The sequence below is a fragment of the Nomascus leucogenys genome, chromosome 2, assembly GCF_006542625.1.
Source record: "Nomascus leucogenys isolate Asia chromosome 2, Asia_NLE_v1, whole genome shotgun sequence".
Taxonomy (NCBI): domain Eukaryota; kingdom Metazoa; phylum Chordata; class Mammalia; order Primates; family Hylobatidae; genus Nomascus; species Nomascus leucogenys.
This window is the reverse complement of record NC_044382.1, coordinates 32795088-32817358: the sequence shown is the minus strand read 5'-3', so window position 1 is coordinate 32817358 and position 22271 is coordinate 32795088. Positions and strand designations below refer to the sequence as shown.

The 22271-nt window shown below is 40.8% G+C and overlaps 1 protein-coding gene across 1 annotated transcript; it reads right to left on the bottom strand.

The window, feature by feature from the left end:
- Positions 1-8323: 8323 nt before the first annotated feature.
- On the bottom strand, positions 8324-21516 carry GRXCR2 (glutaredoxin and cysteine rich domain containing 2). Its single transcript, XM_003266575.2, has 3 exons — positions 21181-21516; positions 15088-15315; positions 8324-8506 (listed from the first exon to the last, which is right to left on the bottom strand). Exons 1-3 carry the CDS (start codon positions 21514-21516, stop codon positions 8324-8326), a joined length of 747 nt encoding a protein of 248 aa, XP_003266623.1.
- Between the last annotated feature and the right edge of the window lie 755 nt (positions 21517-22271).

Here is a 22271-nt window from a genome sequence, read left to right as displayed (position 1 = left end):
CACATCCCCATTTCTTTCTGCATATCGTCACTCAAATAGTAATGACTTCATTGTCGTTTTTATAGTATTATCACCCAAATGTGCACTCCTAAACACTATAGTTTAGTCTCTCCAATTTTTTTAAAACAGTAATACGCCTTTTAAGATTAAGTTACAATGTGAGCATCAAAATCACTATTCCCACCACCATCATCATTACCACCACCATCATCATCATGAATTAACAGGAAAAAGGTGAGTCTTATCAAAGGCCATGACTTCAAAATAACTCAAAACAGAAACGTTAATATGAAGTCTGTGCAAAAGGTCATTGTAACAGAAAACAGTTAACATAATAGAGCATACTTATTTTCTTACTGATTTTAACAATGAAGAGGGCTTGATATTTCTTCTACTAATTTTATGTGTTTATGACACATAGTCATCTGTCTCTCTATGTCTGTTTAAGGAGAATAAATGTTGGGAACTATAAGCCAAAAAGACTATTCGGTTTGAGTGAACACTGACAATAACCCACCAGAAAGACGGTTTTGCAGTGTTTGCCAATGTAATGAATTACCAGACGACCTCCAGAGGAAGGCTAACTACTCACTCAATCCTCAACTCCTAGGAGATTAAATCTCAGTGCTAATAAGGAAGTTGTCAGTTTTTAATGCTAAGAGACCAAATCGATACTTGATTATGACAGGAGAATCAGTTATGTAAGAACAGCCAAGTGATAATTACAAAAACAATTTCAGGGGTAGATAGTAGGTTGCAAAATTAAACCCTAGGCATAAGATAAGGCCTGAAATAGTCTTGCTGACATAACAGATATCATTGAACTATAGAAAAGCTTACTATAAAAAGGTGGTTTAGGTTAGAATCACCTTGGGAGAAGCAACAAATCTAACCAACAATTAATCAGTCAATAAACCAAGTCCTGCAATCTAGGCTGTTGTGATAAGATAATCTTTTCTTTGGGCCTTCTAACAATCGTGTGAGCCCAGAAAGAAATGAAAATAACAATACTGAAATCCTGAGGGTACATCAAAATAAGCATAGAAAAACAAGCACAGAAATAAGAAAAGCATCAAACCCATGATATTGATGTCCTAAAGTAGATTTATGTGAAACTATAGCAATATATTCTGTAGTCTTTGTTTCTATACATTTGTGAATTACGGTTTTGAAGTGTTTAAAAGGGTTAGCCATTCCAAACATATACTTGCAGTTTGTTTAAATTATTTACAGCGGTTTGCTTAAAAAATTTGTGATCAGTATTTAAAGGCCCCAAGAAAAATTGGTTGCTAGTTTTTGGTGTTAGATTTATGAGCTTAATAAATTGAGCATTAAACAAAGAACAAATGGTTGCTAGTATTATTCTCCATGAGAAAAACCTTCAGATGCATAAGGCTCCATCAACAAAGACCTGGACAGAAGATGGTCTTATCTTGTACTGGTTATCTATTCTTATGTAACAAATCTTCCCAAAATTTATTGTTTCAAAACAGCATTTATTATCTCACAGTTTTGTAACCCACAGGTCAGAGATCTGGGCACGGCTTAGCTGAGTGGTTCTGACTCTAGGTCTCTGATGGGCTGCAATTAAGTTATCAGCTGTGGTTGCAGTCATCTCAAGCTCAACTGGGGAAAGACCCTCTTCCAAGCTCACTCATGTGGCTGTTGGCAGGATTCTGTTCCCAGCAGGCTGCTGACTGAGGGCCTCAGTTCCTTGCTGGCTGTTGGCTGGAAGCCACCTTCTGCTCCTTGCCACGTGGACCTCTCCATAAGGCACCTTGCAACATGGCAGTTGGCCTCAACAGGTGAGCAAGCAAAAAGCCAGCAAAAGAGTCATAATCTTTGACAACCTAATCTTTGAGGTGACATCGCATCACTTTTGCCATAGCCTATTGTTAGAAGTAAGTCACTTGGTCCATTCCACACTCAAGGGGAAGGGATTTCACAGGCCAGGAATACCAGGAGGTGGGGATCATTAGGAGGCATTTTAGAGGCTGTCCGCTGGTGAAATTTTCACAAGGCATTGGCCCATAAGACAACAATACACTGAGGGCTCTGTATGTGCAATTAAATGTCATGTCTCTGCAAACACCAAACCACCACATATTTATAGAACACCTTCTATGCACCAAGCACAGTGTAGATGCTGGGGATACAGTGATGCATGGCCACAGTTCCTAACCTCAAGAAGCTCAAAGCTGAATGAGGGAGACCAACAATGAAAGGAGAGTTAACCAATCTTTATTCTCTTCCCCTCCTATGGCATGTATTATTTTATTTTGCAAGTGTTCATTTAATTCTCTAATTCCCTGTGAGACCATGATGTCCTTGAGAGAAGATACTATGTCTCTTTCATCTGTGTGACTGCCTGTGACTTACACATGGCCTGACACATAGGAGGCCTTCAAAAATTATAACACTTTGAACCTAAGAAAGCAGGCATGGTCAATTATCTATTAGTCATCTATAACTTAGTGTGAATTAATGGCCCTAATCTTCTGAGAAATAATCACTGATGGAGGAAAATGTGTCTGGGAGCTGGATAAAAGGGACGCTAAGGGGACTATACACAGAGGAAACTCATAGTGCAAAAGGAGATAAACATAGATTTTAGTTTTGTCAAGGTCTGATTTAACTGCCCCTTTCCTCCCTCCTTTCCCCAACTCTCAAGCAATAAGGAAGTACTACTGTATTATGTTTCTAGGTCTTTTCTTTCTTCTCTTGGTTTTATGTGTTCTTTCACACAGGCAGTAATTATATGCCATAATTTTGACACTGACATAACTCCATTTCTCTCTCACATAATTGCATGAATGTGACTCTCTATAATTACTGTGTTTAATTAGAAAATGAGGAGATGCAACTAATGAGGACAGGTGATTAAAAAACAACTGCGAACATCTCTTTCAAATTTACCTTTAGCAAAAAAATTCACTCCGATTAAGCTCTAGTGAACCACAGAATTTTTTTTATAAATGTTGCCAGCACTCATCTAAATGAATATATTACCAGAGCAATTTATATTTGTGGAAGAGTTAGACTAGGAAAATATCATCTTATCTATGAACTGAAGCTTAAATGATGTCTTTGGCCAGTTTAATTTGGAAAAGTAAAGTATGGATCACAAAGTAAACAGTTAACTCTGTTTTCAAAAATTTTTTAATGTACTATGCTCTCTTTAGCAGGGATCTTACCTGGAAACAAAAATGAAAACAAGGAAGAAAAAGTAGAGTTGCTATAGGGGCAAAGGTTTAAGGCCTATGGACTCTGCCCTTCCCGCTGCACAGAGCCCCTTAGACAGGTAGGGAGGGAAACATATTGCCATTTCAAACCACAAGTGTCCTTCAAGGAGGGTGGAGTCTGTGAAAAAGAAGCTTCCTGGTATCTGCAGATCTTTGTGTGTGGAGAATAGATAAGCCTTGAGGCTGAGCCACAGTTGGAAATAGGAGCCATAAAGATGAGTCATTCTGGCAACAGAGTAAGAAGAATAAGGGTCAGCTGGGATGGGAAGGCAGCAAGGGAAGGAGGAACCAGCAGAAGGGTGCTAAGTGGCTGGCACAGTCTGAAGAAGTCTTGTGAAGTCCTCTCATTACTATGATGCAGTATCAGTCCCCTAGATGGATCCCCAGTTTCAGTACAGTTTGTTGCACCCACAAAGGCCTAGTAAGGCAAGATGTTTGTGAGGATCACAGAAAGGGCCTGTGTATTTACTCTGGGTGAGCACGGCATGGAAAGGAACAGTATGAGTGAGCCCAAGAGATGGTCAATAAACTGAATTAATTCAACTTTAAGACAATTTAGGAGCTGATTAAGTGTGAACTGCTTAGAGCAATGCCTTACGTGCAGTTAAGGCTAATATGTGCTTGTTAATTTAAATAAATGCATACATACATTCTTTAACAAACACAGCCCCCAAACCAGGCCAATCTAACTTGACCTCAAGCAGGCGAATGAAATTACTAGAGTAAGTAGCAAAGGGTAGCTATAGTGTCCTCCCCAAACTGTGGGGCGAAACTCAGTTACTATGTGAACTAGAGGCCCAAGACTGTAATTTCATTAACAATAAATACTAAATCCTTTTTCATCTTTGTCTTCTGAGGACCTAGTACGAATGTCCAGAACATAGTAGAAATCTAACAAAAAATTATTCAATGAATAAATGAATGGATAAATGTTACATTTTTAAGACATGTATTTATTAAAAATTTTTTTGAGCTTTCTAAGGATATAGTATTATTTTAATCACAGCATCATTATGATGATATTTTTTAACCTTCGTGTTTGTTTCTAGCTCTGAAGGGATTCTTGTAGTCTTAGTGGAGTACCAGTTGGCTAACCTTGTTTAAACTTATCCCTAACCCTGCCCAACCCACTGGCAAATACTTACAGTTCACAAATCAGGAAGTGGATGTTTTAGTGCAAACTTGTCTCCAGCAATAGGCAAAGAACTCAAGTATGTATGTTTTGCATACAAGGGGTCATAGCAATATTCCTGAGTTCAAAGGACGGTAAATAGAGCTTGTCATTCTATCTTCACAATATATCCATAGTCTGACCACTTTTTACCACATCCACTGACACCACACTGGCACTATTAGCTGCCACCAAGATTATTGCAATAGTCTCCTAGCTGGCCTCCCATTTCTGCCCTTGCCAGTGGTGTCTCCTCTCAACACAGCAGCCCGAGTGGCCTGTTAAAACATAAATCATCAGACCATGACCCTCCTCTGCTCCAGTCGGTGTCCAATCAAGAAAACAGAAACCATTCCAGATATTTCCAAGAGAGGAAATATAGGGAACTGGTTACAAAGATTAGTGACTGCAGGTAGCCACTACCACCCCTAGGAAGGAGGAACAAAAGGGAAAATGGTGTTTCAGCGAGCCCACAACCAGAGCCAGTAAAGCAGCTACTGGTGGAAGCAAGCAGCCGGCCAGCATTCCCAGCTGCTGCTGCTGCTTCTGCAGCTGCCCTATGGGAAGGCTGCCGGGAACCCGATTCAAAAAAAGGAAGGCTCTTCCTCCCTCTCTTCTCCCACTGTCCCGGCGCACCTAACAGGAAGCCAGCGGGCGCGGGGGTCCGGAAAGTGTAGTTTGCACGTCTCCTGCCCCAGCAGCAAGGGGGCGGGGGGTTGAAAGGGAGTGGGGAGGGCGGTAACAGAAAACAGGCACTATCCACAGCAGGCCCTCACTCAGAGTAAAACCCGAGTTCTCATCGTGGCATCTGAGGGAGGCGCCCCCGCCGTGACACACAAGAACGAACCTTCCCTTCAGACGTCATCCCCGCTGCTGTCCTCATGCTCACCCAGACCAGCCACGCGGGCTCCTTCCCTGCTCTTTAAAGGTGCGGGCGCTCTTCTTTCCGAGTCTAGCATTTGCTGTTTCCTCTGCCTGGGATAGCCTTACTCAGGACACCTTCCCAGCTCACTTCCTCAACTCCTTTAGGCCTTTCTTTAAATGACACCTTTTCTTATTTCTTATTTTGATTTTTAATTTATATTCCTAGACATCAATCTCAACCTGATAAATGGCACCTTTTCAAGGAGCCTCCCTGCAAGCTAATTTAAAAATTGCAACCTATATATATATATATATATATATTTTTTTTTTTTTACACGGAGTTTCGCTTTTGTTGCCCAGGCTGGAGTGCAATGGCACAATCTTGGCTCACTGCAACCTCCGCCTCCCGGGTTCAAGCGATTCTTCTGCCTCAGCCTCCCAAGTAGCTGGTATTACAGGCATGTGCCACCACGTCTGGCTAATTTTTTGTATTTAGTAGAGAGGGGGGTTTCACCATGCTGGTCAGGCTGGTCTTGATCTCCCGACCTTAGGTGATCTGTCCGCCTCAGCCTCCCAAAGTGCTGGGATTACGTTGTGAGCCACCGCACCCGGCCTTTTATCCTTTTTAACACCACTATGCGTTACATATATGTGTGTATATATGTAATGTATGTGTTATATATATAGCTTACTATATATAAATGTATATATTTTGTTCTATAGGCTATATTTATTGCATAAACATATATATTATTCCCATAAATCTATATATTTAGTTGTCTATATTCCTTCACCAAAATTTAAGCTCGCAGGAGCATTTAGTTTGTTTTGTCTACTGATACGTCCTCGGTGCTCCATAAATACTTGTGGATAGTCAACAATAACATACTGTACACTTAAAAATTCATTAAGAGGGTAGTTCTCATGTTAAGTGTTCCTACCACAATAATAAATGAATACTTGTGAAATGAACACAATAAATGCGATCATTAGTAGGTTATTTATTATGTGATGAAAAACATTAAAGGCTCTTTACAGCAGCTGAGGTTGCTCACACTTCTTCCTCTGGGCAACCTCCATAACCCCACTAAGGCTTAAATTAGATGCCCCTTCTGCATGCTCCAAATGCTCCCTGTAATTATCCTATCCTAGCACTTGTCACAGTGCATTGCAATTATCCATTTATGTATCTATCTCCTCCTCTAAAACTAAGTTCCATGAGATACCAAAGAGATGATGCCTCTCTGGGTAACACGATACATCAGGCACTTTGGAATACTGCCCTGTATGTAGCGGGGCTCAAACAATATTTGTGATGGAATATTCCTGTCAAAAAGCAGAATAGGGCCAGGCACAGTGGTTCATGCCTGTAATCCCAGCACTTTGGGAGGCCGAGATGGGCGGATCACCTGAGGTCAGAGTTGGAGACCAGCCTGGCCAACATGAGGAAACCCCGTCTCTACTAAAAATACAAAAATTAGCTGGGAGTGGTGGCGTGTGCCTGTGATCCCAGCTACTCAGGAGGCAGAGGCAGGAGAATCGCTTGAACCCGGGAGACAGAGGTTTCAATGAACCGAGATTGCGCCACTGCACTCCAGCCTGAGCAACAGAGTGGACTCTGTCTCCCATTAAAAAAAAAAAAAAAAAAGCAGAATACACTCTCGACATCCCTCCTTCCTCTAGTATTCTGAAAAGTCAGAAGAGCCAACAGCTGTGAGAAAACATAAACAGAGGCAGGAGGTATAATAGTTAAGGACAGAAGCAAAGAAAGCTGGTGAGCAATATGGTAACTCCTGAGTATGAAAGAACAGGCAAAACTATCATGGCTTCAAAAATATTTTAATCTTTTTTATTAGAAGTATTTATATTGCCTGAAAAGCATTCCATTGTTAAATTATGTTAAATGCTGAATATTAGAGAATAACAAACAAATCTTGAGAAATTATTAAGTTATGAAATCAAAATTATTATCACAGAATGCAGCAGGTCTCAAGAGATAAATTTTGCAGTGTTATTCTTAAGGGACTTGGAGAGTGAGTGTTAGAGCTATAAAAGCTCATTAACAAAAGTATGTTCTAATTTTATAACCAACCTCAAGAGGAAAGAGTCATCCTTACTATGCATATTCATGGATAGTAGAAACATTACTGCTAAAAATCAGCCTTGGTTAATTTTTTTCTTTTAGAGATTTCCAGTAGGTAATCTATAAAATACCTGCAGTCCTTTATGAAGAGATCATGGCTAGGTTCTAGACTTAAAGTGGATTTATTTATTTGGTAGTAATTCAGGGGCTCGAAAAAGTTATATCATACACATATATTTGAGCACCAAATTTATCATAAATAGCTTTGACTTGGCTTATAACCTCAGTAGTTAGAGGCACACAAAAATGTCTTATCTCATCTTGACTTAAGAAATAGTATTGCTCACTGTCTGCATGAATATTATCCAAGCACACCGCATGGAAGAGGTTCAGGACTTTGAAAGGGAGGGCTCCTTGGCTCGCCTGTCTCCACAGTGAACATCCCATTTTGCTTGCTATGGCCTGCTAGTGCATTCGGAATTGGCTGTCCCTTTCCTCTTCTGCTTAATCAGAATTCAGTTTGACCAATAATCATTTGAGATGCATTATAAGCAACAAGAAATCAGTTCATCAGAAACGTGCCTTTTTTATTCCTTTCTCACCACATAATTTTGCAAAATAACTCCCAACCTGATGCCTGAAGTGTACATGTATTTGCTCACTGAAGCAAGGAGAAAACTGAGCTAAGTCAAGTGAGATACACTCACACCATCCTGGAAGGATAATTTTAGAACCAGTTTCAAAGCAGACTATAATTCAAAAATGCCCCTGCCACTGAGACCCACACAGAGATGTTACCAGCCTCACAAAATGTCATCAGATAATTGAGTTTTGCCAGCAGTGGGAGTAACTGCAGCCACCGTGGCCTTCTTGTTGGGAGAGGCAGGAGGAGGAGAAGGGGGCAGTTTATTAGAAATAACTTTAAGGAGGGTAAGGTAACAGTGGACATACAAAAGCCACGGGCTATTGATTGCAAATCTGGCAAGGCTGTAGGCCATTCTCATTGCAGGCAGGGCACCTCAGGGCCCGATAGGACTCCTTAAATCTGTTGGCCAGCATCGAGAACTTGCTGCCGTGGCACAGAGAGCAGGTGGCACTGCCCGACCCTCGGCAGTGAAAACAGCTGTCCTCGGGAATATCCCCTTCCTGCAAGAGACAGGTTAGGATTTAGTTAAAGCAGCAGTTCAAGTCCGTTGTTCACAAGCAGGTCAAAACAGCACTAGACTACAGCAAAGGCTGGGGCAGAATAGAGGAAAATGCTTCCCACGAATGTCAGTGAGAATAATCTGGGACCCAGAACAGTCACGGCAATTTTATCAGAGAGGATTCCCCTGGTGGACACCTCTAAGACAGCATCCCTGCCACCATACTTTGCATTCCGAGACTTCATGATCTTCATTGCCCTTGTCACTATCTCTGACCTGTTTTTTCTGTAAGCTCCATAAAGGGCAAGGACTTTATTTTCCTTATTGCCAAATACCACAAGTGAACCCTTGTAGCATGCCTGATAGGTGCCGGGTGCTGTTCTAAGTGCTTCCTATATATCATCCATCTAATCCTCACAAAATCCCAGTGAGATAGTGTAAGTATTATTATACTTGTGTTGCAGATGGGAAAATGAGATACTGAGAAGTTGTTTGCCAATGGTCACACACACAGCTTGAAAAAGGAAGAGGTGGGTTCTCATCTCAGCGATTTGAACACCAGAATTCATGCTCCTAATGCTTATGTACACAGCCCCTTATTGTAGTTGTCCATAGTAAGTGCCCAAGACTGTTCTGTGTGACTTGAGAGACTGAGTGGAGAAATGAATGAATCGATAAATGTTACAGTCCTTCAAAGCTTAGCTCTGAATGCTTGCAGTACTTATATCTTTATTCTCTTTGAGAGCCAAGGCCCAGTGATTAAGAGCTCTGTACTTTGGAGTCAATAGACTAGGACTGAGGCTATTGTCTGCCATCAGCTGTGCAACTTGAATAGTTCCCTTAGCCTCTCCCAATCTGTTTCTTTATTTATAGAATTGAATAATAATGCTTACCCTTCTGAGTAGCTGGAACATTACATGAGAGAATATATGTAATGCAATATTATCTGTCAGATCATAGGTTCACCTTCTTCTAAGCCTTGCTAACAAATCTCCAGTTCTTGACTCCCACTCCCCAGAAAATGTTCCTTGGCTATTGTCTTGCTCTCCCCCTTAAAGCTATCTTAAGGAAATTGGTGATCTTGGTACTCCTTATAGACTATGAACCTTCCCAGAAATAAGGGGAGATACTAGATCGAAACCTGGTAAATCCAGTACCAAGTCCTGGCCATTTCAGCTTCTGAAAATCTCAAATCCATCCTGCTTTCTTCGTCCCACAACTACAATCCTAGCCCAATTGCCCACTGACTCTGGCATGAACTGAATGTGGACCCATGCCTCTGGTCTTGTGGTATGTTCTCCCCACTGATGCCAAGCTCATTAAGTTGCCTGCAGTAGTGATTGTCACAAAGAAAGCACTCAGAAAACCTTTTTAATGAACACTTGCCCTCCAGATAAAACCTCAGGATAAAATCCAGTCTCCTTAGCTGATTTAAATTGTTTGTCACTTCTTTCATCAGGATCTTGTTCATGGGCCTCTCTGTACTTGGTCTCCAGGGACCTTTCCCCACTCCCAACACAGCCAACTCCTGCTTGTCCCTAAAAGTCAGCTCAGCAGCAATTCCTCCAAGAAGACTTTCCCACCCACAGCTCTGGACCAGGAGTCCCCCCACCCCCATGGCCACCTGTACTGCCCCTGGCATGACAGGTATCCCGTACTCCAATGAAAGTTCCTGTTGATTAGACGGGGAGCTCTCTGGACTTGTACCATTTCATCATCACTTCCCAAACATCTAGTGCAGTGCCTGGCACACTACTTGTGCCGAATGAATAAACAAATGAACAATAATATCTGGAGAACCCTTCCTATTCTTAAATTCTAGGGACCAGCAAGACAGCAGGAGTCCACTGGGTAGCTCGACCCAACTCATTCAGCTTTCTTTTATAATCTAAGAATAAAAATAATCCCTGAAAAGGGAAGCATAAGTTTTGAAAATAGCTCCATCATGCCGCAAATTGCCTAAGAAGATACTGAATTTTATTTATTCTAGATTTAAGGAATGAAAGTAATTACCCAATTGACAAAAACTCAAATCATCTCTATGTACCCTTTTGTTAATATTTTATTGATTGCTACCATATTTTAGTATATTAACAATGGAGAATTTGTTTTCTTAAAGTATTCAAAATACTACGTATTTGCAAAAATATTCTTAAAGCAAATTGCCACGATTCATTTCCTGCCAAATCCATTAGGTTTTATGTTTTGTACTTCATCCCAGTGAGATTTTAGTAACATAAGTCCACGCTGCGAGAGAAAGTACAGTAAAATCCTACCATAATGCTATACATGTGATCCAAAAATTCATTTGCATAAAATGCCAGATCAGATATTGAAAGATTAATGAAATGACCTAGTAAGCCTTCTGTAGAGAATAAGAACAAGTCTTCCATCAAATTACATCTAATGTCATAGAGTTCTAGGGTGCACTATGTTATTAGAAGTTTCACTGGAGTTTCCATTCTTATTCTGGGTTACCACTCTCTGACCACTTACCCTCAACATGCTCTTTTTAATCATTCAGCTAATTCAGCAATTATTTAATAAGCACCACTCTATATAAGACTTGTATACTATAAGCCTCTTTCTTCCTTTCTCTGTATCTTTTAAATTATTCTCAGAAAATATTTAGTAGGATATAGAACATAGTTGCACAGCATAGCTTAGGTTCTAGAACCCAACAGACCCACCAATCCACCACTTACCAGCTCCATGACCAAGAAGAGGGGCCTGATCTTTTACTGCAGACTCCAAGGCTTGTGGAGCCCTGAAGATGGTAACCAATGCCAATTGAGACTGCATAATAGGGTGGTTATGGTCAAGAGACTGTTCAACAGATGGACCTAGATTTGACTACTGGCTCTAATGATCTCTGGCAAGTTACTTAACCTCTCTGAGCCTCAGTTTCCCTAGCTGCAGAATGTGACTATTAATAATATCTACCTCACAGGGTTCTTGAAAGAGTTAAATGAACTATTGCATGGAGCATTGGTCATGGTGCCTGGCTATCATGAGTCCTCAATAAATGGCAGCTATTATGACTATGATTATGATGAGATGATTATTGCTATTATCTCAAAGTGAGATCACATAAAGCATAAAGAAGCCCAGATGATTTATGGCCTCAAATTCACTGAGCACAAAGCCAAATTTTTCCCCTTCCACCTTTTGCTGTGCCTCGATTCAATTATTCCTCTTCTCTTCTTTGATAGTTAATACAGAGGCTCAAGCCTGGCCCAGCTTTCAGCCTTGCCGTACTCTTTCATCAGATTCTCACTGCTGACCCGTTCCATCTAACAGAACAAAGAGGCTCTTGGTCAGAAGGGGCTCCTTGATGTTCTTTGACCTTCTCTTTTAAAATAAAACTTGTCTGGGCATTTACTGCATGAGGGATTGGGCAAACAAATAGCAATTTAAAACAGAGTTTAAAGGACAGACAAGTGAAGTATAACCTTTCACAGCAAACTTCTGCTGCACACCTCTGTCCTAGTTTATAGCATTACAGCTAAGAAACACAGATCTCTCCAAATTGAACTTAAAGGTAATTGTCATATCAGGCTTACTCGCTTTTTTATTCAGGCCTGCAGTATGACCTGCCTTTTATCATTTCTGGTCCTCTTCTGAAAATACATTCTCCTACAACTTACAATATAGTATGATAGATAATAGAATTAAAAAATTTTATAGTGAGAAGGTAGCGCTTTGGATCATCATGTTCAGTCATCTGCCTGCTGCCAGTTTAGGTTCTTTTTTAAAAAAAACTTTGTAAAGACAGGTCTCATTATGTTGCCCAGGCTAGTCTCAAACTCCTGGGCTCAAGGGATCTTCCCTCCTCTGCCTGGGATTACAGGCATGAACTACCACACCCGGCCCAGGCTAGGTTCTTAATAGTTCTGCATAGAACATGAGAGAAGGTAATGGCCAAAGACTTCTTGCCAGCTGGCACTTTGGTCTCAAATTCCAGTATTCTTTCCACAAACCTTTAACTAATATTCACTGATTACCTGTTACATGCCAGGCTGTATTTTTCTGATACTGGAACTACAATGTTGCACCCAGCATAAACATGGTCAGGCCTGCCCTCATGGTGACCTAATTGGTAAGAGCAAACACCAACTAAATAATCACACAAATAAAAGTAAGATTGCAGCTGTGATGAGGGGTGTAAGGTGCCCTGACAGGTCAATCATAGAGGATTTTCTCCTCATGGAAGCCAGAGAAGATCCCTCTGAGGAAGTGATGCCTCCTCTGAGATCTCAGAAGCTGAAGGCAAGGTGATGGGGAGTCTGGGGACATTCCAGGCAGAGGGGATTGGCCTCTGGTAGGAAAGAGAAAATAATATATGAGGGGTGGAGATGGGGAGATGGGCAGCGTGTCTGGGGCCAAGAGCATGAGAAAAGATGTGTAAGAGATGATGCTGGAGGGGCCGGCAGAGGCCAGGCTACACGGCGCTTTCTAGGACAAGTAAGGAGTTTGGGGTTTTATCCCAAGAAATGAAAAGACACTGAAAGCTTAGAGGGGGTGACTGATATGGTTTGGCTCTGTGTCCCTACCCAAATCTCATCTTGAATTGTAATCTCCATGTGTCAAGGGGGGAACCTGGTGGAAGGTGATTGGATCACCGGGGTGGTTTCCCTCATGCTGTTCTTGTGATAAGTGAGTTATCACCAGAGCAGGTGGTTTTAAAGCATAGCACTTTCTCAAGCTCTCTCTCTCTGTTTCTCTCCCCTACTGCCATGTAAGACGTGCCTTGCTTCCCCTTCCCCTTCCACCATGATTGTAAGTTTCCTGAGGCCTCCCCAGCCATTTGGAACTGTGAGTCAATTAAACCTCCTTTGTTTATGTATTACTCAGTCTCAAGTACTATCTTTAGAGCAGTGTGAAAATGGACTAATACAGTGACAAAGGGGGTGACCTAATCAGATTACATTTAAAAATATCTTTTTGAGTGTGGGGGCAGGTTGGAAAAGTACCTGAATGGATGTGAGCGGAACTTTCAGAACCTTTTGCTAGAGTCCCAGTTGCTTATGCTCTAGGGGAAGGGAAGGAGAGGTAGAAAGGAAGAAAGAAAAAAGTAGATTTTAGAGAAATTGCGGAGAGATAGGTAGACTCATGATATGGGAGAAATGAGATAAGAAGGAGCCTTTGGTGCCTCTTGTCTAAGGCCATTACTCAAAGCCCACGCATGACCTTGTTGTTCTCATCATCTGAACCCTCCCAGAGTGGAGATGTCACTCAAGTTCTAGAAAGCCCCTGACCAATTTTTTCATAGCAATCCCAGGAGATTACAGTGAATCCCACAGAAAACATCAAGTCCCAAAAGATGGAATCTAAGAGAGAGAAAATTCATTTATCCAGCTACCCAAGCTTTTAATCTTTTGGCTTAAATGCATCAAAATTGCTTCCTCCACCCCCAACCTCACACTGTGAATTAATGAATATCAACCCTCCTCCCCCTGGTCTAAGCATGTCTGAGCTATGGTTTCCTAGGTGGTGTGTGCACACTTCTAAGGGGTATGAGAGGAAAACATTGGAATATTTGTATTTACTTTTTATCTAAAATTAGGCAGATATTAAGCTTTATTAACATTTTTAAAAGAATTTTTATACTAACTTTTAATAAACTTGTGGACACTGACAGCCATATTAGGTCAGGCAGTCACTAGACAAGTGTGGTACCCAAGGGACCCTGGAGTAAGAGTGATGTTCAAATGTTGTTGACAGTAGCGTCCAGCTCACTTGTTCACTTTCAGCACATTGCAACATGTTGTGGTTTACTTGTGCCTGGTCTAGTGGATTTACAAAGGATACTCCTTAGTTTTAGCTAAACTAATCTGCCAAATGGAATCATGACTTTACATGATGTCTTCCAGGGGACTATGGATCAAGGATAACACCAATAATAGAAGAACAAGTGAACCCATAAGAAAAGATAGGTCCAGGCCAGGCACGGTGGCTCACACTTGTAATCCCAGCACTTTGGGAGGCCGAAGCAGACAGATTACTTGAAGACAGGAGTTCGGGACCAGCCTGGCCAACATGGTGAAACCCCATTTCTATTAAAAATAAAAATAAAAAATTAGACAGGCATGGTGGTGGGTGCCTGAAATCCCAGCTACTCGGGAGGCTGAGGCAGGAGAACCACTTATCCAGGAGACAGAGGTTGCAGTGAGCCGAGATCACGCCATTGCAATCCAGCCCAGGCAAAAAGAGTGAAACTCCTTCTCAAAAAAAGAAAGAAAGAAAAAAGAAAATATAGGGCTGATATTTTTTCCACCTCTAGAACCAGCTGTTCATAAACCACATTGCACAGTGAAAACAATAAATATTTAATCAGATCTAAAAAGAAGTCAGCCAAAAAATTAAAAATTTAGAGTATCTGAAATATGGACTTACAACTGCTATTGCTAACAATGTACCATTAAAATATAACAAATGTTAAAATTCCTCATATCTTCAAATTTAGGTATCTTAAGTATTCATATTCAAAAGGTTTTACTTAAGCAGTGCACAATCAAGCCAGCTTGGAGACCATTGCCGTAAGGCCAGCTCTGAGCAGGACAGTCAAGCTCCCCAACGCACCTGTGTATACCGGTTTTGGGGGAATGTGCTTTCTGCCTCCACCAAAGGTCTATCGTGCTGGTCCCTGCCTCCATAGCTTTCTTCTTTGTTCATCAGAGACTCTTCCTCAGCCTCCTCTTCCTTCTGGAGAATTTTCCTCACAAAATCTCTCTTGTCCATTGGGGTTCGAATGATTTTCAGGTTATTAGTGTAGATGATTATCTTTCCAAAATCTATAATAGGTAGGGGCTAGAGAAATGGAGAATAAGCATGGAAACTTTACCACCAATCACCAAGTAGAGGGCTACAGAACCTGTCCAACATACCAGGAAACAGCAGAGAAGGAACTTCTACCACCCAGCATTTTTGATCCCATCAGACCCCAAAGTCACAGTTCATTCCCTGGTCTGTTTGCTCTCCCTAAAAGCCATGAAAGCCAGCTTCCTTCTTCCTGTTGATGGTGACCAATCAAAGCTGAACTACTCAGAGTATGAGAGTCTGGAGGGCAGTGGCTAGAGCTTCTATTTGTACTGCATACCCCAACAGCCAATGCAGGGCTGGGTACAATGAGTGTTTAATAAATACAGAGGGACACTTTTTTGTTTTATATAAATATCTCTCCAATTTTTTATAAGCATAAATAATTATATTACTAGATACCATTTATTGAGCACTATTTGTGTCTCAGGCATCATGCTAAGCATTTTACCAACATCGCCTCAGTTTCTCCCCAAACATTCCTATGAGGCAGATGCTATGGTTTCCACATTTTAAGGTGAGGAGACTGAGCCTCAGTGGGGTTAAGTGCCTCACCAAAGTGACAGAGTTACTCGGGCACTGTAACTGGAATTGGAACCCAAGTCTGTCACCCTAAAGCCCACATTTTTACCACCTATATCACACTATTTAAAAGTATTTCCCCCCCAAAAAAAAGGATCATAATATATACTCTGTTGCAACCTATTTTTTTCATTAGCTATATAATATGAAAATCTTCTATGCCAATAAATAGACTTCTAAAGCATCATTATTAATAGCTTTTGTTCTCTTGCATGGATTTGTCATGAGTTACTTAATCATTTGCTCAGGAATAAACCTGGACAATACCACAATGCAGTACAGAGGACTGGAGGGTAACTGTTTAGAAATTACTTTAAATAGAAGACTGCCTGACTGCAGCATCTAAGCAGATTTGGTTTATTCAGTTCTGTAAGCAGGGCAGAGTATTTCATACTGAGGTATTTAGTTGTGTAGTGTGATTGTGCCATACAGGAAAGTCATGTAACCTCTCAACTTCAGTTTGCTTGTTTGCAAAGGGGCTGACATCCAGCTGGTAGGCATCACCACAATCAAGCTAGTGATTAAAATACAGAAATGCTTCCATACTGAGTGGTAAACACGTGTTGTCCTGAGACTCCTGAGTGCCCTCCAGTTACCCCAGCCTCCCTTCAGGGAGCCTCTAACTTCCCTAAACCTAGTGATGTAAGAGTTAATACTTAGGGACCCAAGTCTCAGTACCCTTCTCCAAGACTCTGTTGGCTTTTCTGCTGATTGAGCAATGTTCCTGTGGTTAAATATTTTTACTTTCATCCCTGAGGCTAATTATATCAACTTCTGGGGGTGGGAGGTGCCATGAAAAACATAAAATGGTGTTTACAAAAGCTGGAGATACTATGCAGATTGTGAGAATTGTTTCCATTGTTATTATTTAAAATTATTCTTCTGTAGTGCATGCACAATCATACTACACAACTAAATACCTCAGCATGAAGTATTCTGCCCTGCTTATAGGACTGTATAAACCAGATCTATTTATACGCTACAGTTAAGCAGTCTTGTATTTAAAAGATATTCAGCCAAAACCTGGCTTGAGCAAGACTTCAATATTCAGGCTCTCTTTCTTGAAACACCCATGGAGTTTTCAATAATTATTTATTAAGCCACAAGCTTCCTATCTGGCCCTATTTTCTCTCCCTTTCTTCAAGGGATCGTGTAGCAGCTTCCATTTCCTATTGTTTTATGCAGGCTGGATTCTTATTTCACACTCTGGACTATCAGTTTCTGAATATCAGAAGATAAGGCTGGTGGTACTTTTGGAAGGTTCCATTTCTACTTCCAGTAATAGCCAACGAGGTTCAGTTACTAGGAAGCTTTTCATCTCTAAAGCTGATTTTTTTCAAGACAAAACTCTCAATATGCTAAGAGAATCTGAGATCACCTACTCCAAACCCCTGTTTCTGAGCTGCTCAATGTCTGAGACACCCAAGATAGCAAGTTTATTTTTGATGTACCCCAAAGATGGAGGGTCTCAAATCACTTTTAAGGTGTGGTTAAGTTTTAGTTACCCTGATAGGCAAATTCTTCCTTGTGTCTAAGGAAACCTTCTGGGTGTAATGTAATGTGGTTACATCAAATGTCAATGAGGAACACCCACTCCTACATCATAGAGGGCCAGGACAGAGCCAAGAATTTTTCATTTCCTTTCTAGTGCACAGAATGGCAACCTGTGTGACTGAGCACCTGTAAATACTCTTTTGTCTCTGGCAACATGCCTAGAGATTATTGATCAGGCACTATTAAATCTTTCCACTGCTCTGTTTCTAAACGCAGAAATGCCTTATTGGGTACTAGAAATTCAGTGGGCTTTGGAGATAGACAGACCTGAGTTCAGATTGTATTAAAATGTTGTTTGACAACTGTATGAGATTTGCAAGTTAGTTAACCCTTATGAACTTCCGTTTTTCCAATCTGTAAAACTCTCATAGAAATGTTGTGAAGATGAAATTATGCAATATGTATAAAGTAGGTGTTCAGTAAATGTTACCTCCCTTTTCCCTTCCATTTTCTTTGAACCTTATAAACTTCAGTTTTAATTGCTTAAAATATTTTTATTATTTATAACCTTTTTCTCTACCCATCACTTAAAATTTAAAAGACTCAACATTTCTTTGATGAGAACATGCTCATTATTACAATGGTGGGTAACATTCGCTAAGCACATAAAATGTGCCAGGCACAATGCTAAGAGCTTCTTTTTTTCCTCTCTCTTTTTTTTTTTTGAGACAGAGTCTCGCTCTGTCGCCCAGGCTGGAGTGCAGTGGCGCGATCTCGGCTCACTGCAAGCTCCACCTCACGGGTTCACGCCATTCTCCTGCTTCAGCCTCTCAAGTAGCTGGGACTACAGGCGCCCGCCACCACACCTGGCTAATTTTTTGTATTTTTAGTAAAGACAGGGTTTCACCGTGTTAGCCAGGATGGTCTCCATCTCCTGACCTCGTGATCTGCCCTCCTCGGTCTCCTCAAGTGCTGGGATTACAGGTGTGAGCCACCATGCCTGGCCTGAGCTTCTTATGTGTTATCTTTTAAAATCATCACAACAACTCTCTTAAGCAACTCCTTTGATTACCCTCATATCACAATGATGTTGAAGGTCAACAGGGTTAACTAGCTTGTTTGAGGTTACCCAGTAAATGGGTAGGACTGAACATCAAGCTCAGGTTTGACAGGTATCAAAGTCCTTGTTTTTTTAAAAGATATATATATATATTATCATGGTAATCTGTACATAACATAGAATTTACCATTTTAACCCTTTCTAAGTGTATAACTCAGTGACATTAAGTCCCTTCAGATTACTGTGCAGCCATCACCACCATTCATCTCCAGAACATTTTCTTCTTCCCAAATTGAAACTTTGTATCCATTAAACAATGACTCTTCTCCCCTGCCCCCAGCCCCTGCCAACCACCATTCTACTTGCTGTCTCTATAATTTTGACTACTCTAGGTACCTCAAATAAGTGCAATCATACAGTATTTGTGTTTTTGTGACTGGCTTATTTCATTTAGTATAACGTCTTCAAGGGTCATCCACGTTGTGCATGTGTCAAAATGGCCTTCCTTTTCAAGACTGAATAATATTGTGCTGCACGTACATACCGCATCTTGTTTATCCATTCATCAGTCTATAGACATTTGGGTTCTTTCCACCTTTAGGCAATTGAGAATAACACTGCTATGAACAATGGTGTACATATACCTGTTTGAGTTCAGAGCCCTGACTTTGAATTATTGCACTTAATTGCTACCCAATGTGGTCTCATAGCCATGATTTACTAGGAAGTGTTTTACATTTGGATTCATTATTGAAAAGTCATGACATTAGCTCTCATTTTCTTCCTTTTCATAAATACCACATTGACAAGTGATTCCAGGGTGTGGAGCTGCTTGAATCCATCCTGGCCACTCTCATGCTCAGAAGCTGGCTATGATTGGGATGGGGCACTTGATCAGGAAACAAAGAAAACAGAGATAATGAGGCCAAGCAGGAATCGGACCTTCAACGTGGCCTCTAAAACACACAGAGTACTGTGTTTTAACCAACTGAGCCATGCTGCCATGAAGACTCATTTACCTAGATTTATAAATTCTATAGTCCTAGGTACCAGAGAGGCTGAGGCAGGAGGATCCCTTGAGCCCAGCAGTTTGAGATTGCTGTGAGTTACGATCATACCACTGCACTCCAACCTGGTTGACAGAGTGAGACCCTGTCTCTAAAAAAGAAAAAAAAAATTATACATTTACATAAATGCTAAATTTAGCACATGACTTATGAAGATCAAGCAACCCAAAATTTATCTACTGTGGCCTTGTATAAGGTTTGCATGAACTGTGACTTTTTAAATTCTAAATCTACAAATAAGGTATTGTTAAAAAGAAATAGTAGAAGTACAAGACTAGCCAAGGACCTAGAACCTAATAAGCACTCAACAAATGGTAGCTATTATTATCATGTAATAATATGGTTCTGTAAAAAAAAGGAACATGCCCTAAAGCAAAACATTTGTAGAATCAGAAGATCTGGATTCTTATTCTGACTCTGTACCCAATGACCCTGTAGTATCAGATGGATCCCTTAACAACTTGGCACTCAATTTTTCTCATCTGCAAAATGGGAATGACCATACTTTGGCTTTTCTCCCCAAGGTTATGGTAAAGACCCAATGCAATAGATACAGACAGCGATAGTATGCGATGACATTTTGTAATGCATACGTCACCCCATTAAGATAAGAGGTCATTCATTTCAGCCCCCTTTAATATCAAAAACAAGCCTAGTGTTATCTTTGGTAATTGTGAACATGCCCATAATTATACTTTTACCAATGCCAGTAAAGCCAGTAATACATTTGTCTGCAATAGATGTGTTATCTATTCCCTTAGGAAACTAACAATAAAAATAATTCAAGAGTAATTATCTGGCTTTCACACTTTAAAGATGAGAACACATCCTGGTATGCTATTCATTAATAACATGGATACATTATATAATTGTATTTTATCTTTTTTAAAAAGGCATTCATGGTCCCACTGACAGCATATATACATCTCCTATGAATTTTTGGATATCAGTGAATGTTTTCCAGGTTCTACCTTAAAAGAAAATCACGTATGGACTTTTGACTATCCGTGGTACTGGGAAGTAATTGAAATTCATAGATTAAACACGTTTCAATCGAACCATTAGCTCAAACTTCTTCCTCACATAACATGTCCTCCGGCTGATTTGCATTTCACCATCCCTTCCCAGGACTCCAACTACCCAGAGCTTATGCTAATGAGAAATGGAAAGGAAAAATAAATAGACAAAGCAGGCAGTAGGAGGAAGGCAATAGGGGTAAAAACAAGACATGGATAAACTGCAAGCTGAGTAACTGGCTGGAGTAAAATGAGCACTTTCAAATACTCAGCTCTTTTGGGAAACAAAACGACTGCATAATTGTCTAAAACCGCAGTCTGACAACCTGAAAACCACTGCACCTCTATTTAATTTACATTCCAGGAAAACTCAGTCAAAGATCCAATTACAATGTATTACCTTGGCTGGAATTTGAATACTATATATGCTCATTCCACTTGCCAATTAGTAGTCAACAAGCATGTTATTTTTACCCCAGAAATATTAGTCTAACAACAGCTTCCCATTTGATGCACCAATAGTCCTGGTTGGTACCGGAGTGGGAGTAAGACACAAATCTGAACCATTTAGGGGTTTCTCTAAACACGTTTTAGGAAGCCCTACCCTTAAAGCCTATATGCCATGCACAATACCAACCTTATGGTCATTCGCCTTGTAATCGTTGAACCGAGGCTGGCCGCCTGCCAAAGTGTAGGCATTACCCTCTCTAAATACACTGATCCTCTGAGCAGTCAGCTTAGGGGAGCACAGCTGGGGCCTGGGGACTTCCCCAGACCCATAAACACCATCCATTGGTTCAAGAGACTCTTGCAGAAAACTGTGAGGGTATTCCTCCTTTGGTAACTCTAATTCCTGCCCATCCTCAAAGACCTGCTTCAATACTCGACCACTGTAGGAGGAGGAGATTTTAAATCGTACTTTCCGGGGTTTGCCATCACTCTTCTGATTCAGCTTTTTCTCAGGGTCCTCCATCAGCAGAAAGTTCACCCTGTGGTCTCCAGCCTTCCGTGCAGCTGGCGAAACTTTGGCCTCTGAGAAAAAGGCATTTTATTTTCTCTCCTCCTGCATATAATTAATTCAAGTTGTTGCTAGGGTATGGTCAGTTTACAGCAACTGACACCCATACGTTAAATATTGATAGGCCCTCATGAAAAGGCAGGCAATTCTGGTTTGATGGAGTGGATGGAATATAAGACAAGATTAATTCTTCTCATAATCCCAAGCTCACCATGACTTCACCCGAACCCTAGCTTTTCTCAACCTGAGGATGAAGAAGTTTATTTAGATTGAACATGTGCCAATTCAATAAGGATCAGACAATCAGTTAACAAGTGTCTTCTTGCTATTAGCGATGACAATTAAAATCTAGTGAGCATTTCATAAGTGCCAGAGATTGTTACACGCATTATTTTATTTCATCCTCACAATAACCCTACAAAGAAAATCTTATCTTTGTTTTAAAGAGGGGAAAGTGAGGCTTAGAGCCACTTGTCATTTATCTTCATCATTTGTCTGCTCTATTACACCTAAGTAAGTGACAGAGCGGGGATTTGAACTCAGATCTATCTGACTCCAAAACCCAAGATCAGTCCACATAACCAGAAGTTTTCCAGTTCTGGTTCTAGAAGAAGGAATGAGGTCCTAGGTACAGTGGAGGTTCTTGGGGGCTGCTGCTAAGAACAGGAGAAGGCCAAGGGTCCTGGATTCTGGGCCTTCTCCCCCTACAC

Excerpts from the sequence above, each read along its gene's own strand:
- GRXCR2 (XM_003266575.2), bottom strand. The coding sequence starts at position 21,516 with ATGGAGGACCCTGAGAAAAAGCTGAATCAGAAGAGTGATGGCAAACCC. Across the intron at positions 15,316-21,180 it reads ACAAGGCGAATGACCATAAG|CCCCTACCTATTATAGATTT; the intron begins GTTGGTATTGTG and ends CCATTTCTCTAG. Across the intron at positions 8,507-15,087 it reads CCCAAAACCGGTATACACAG|GAAGGGGATATTCCCGAGGA; the intron begins GTGCGTTGGGGA and ends TGTCTCTTGCAG.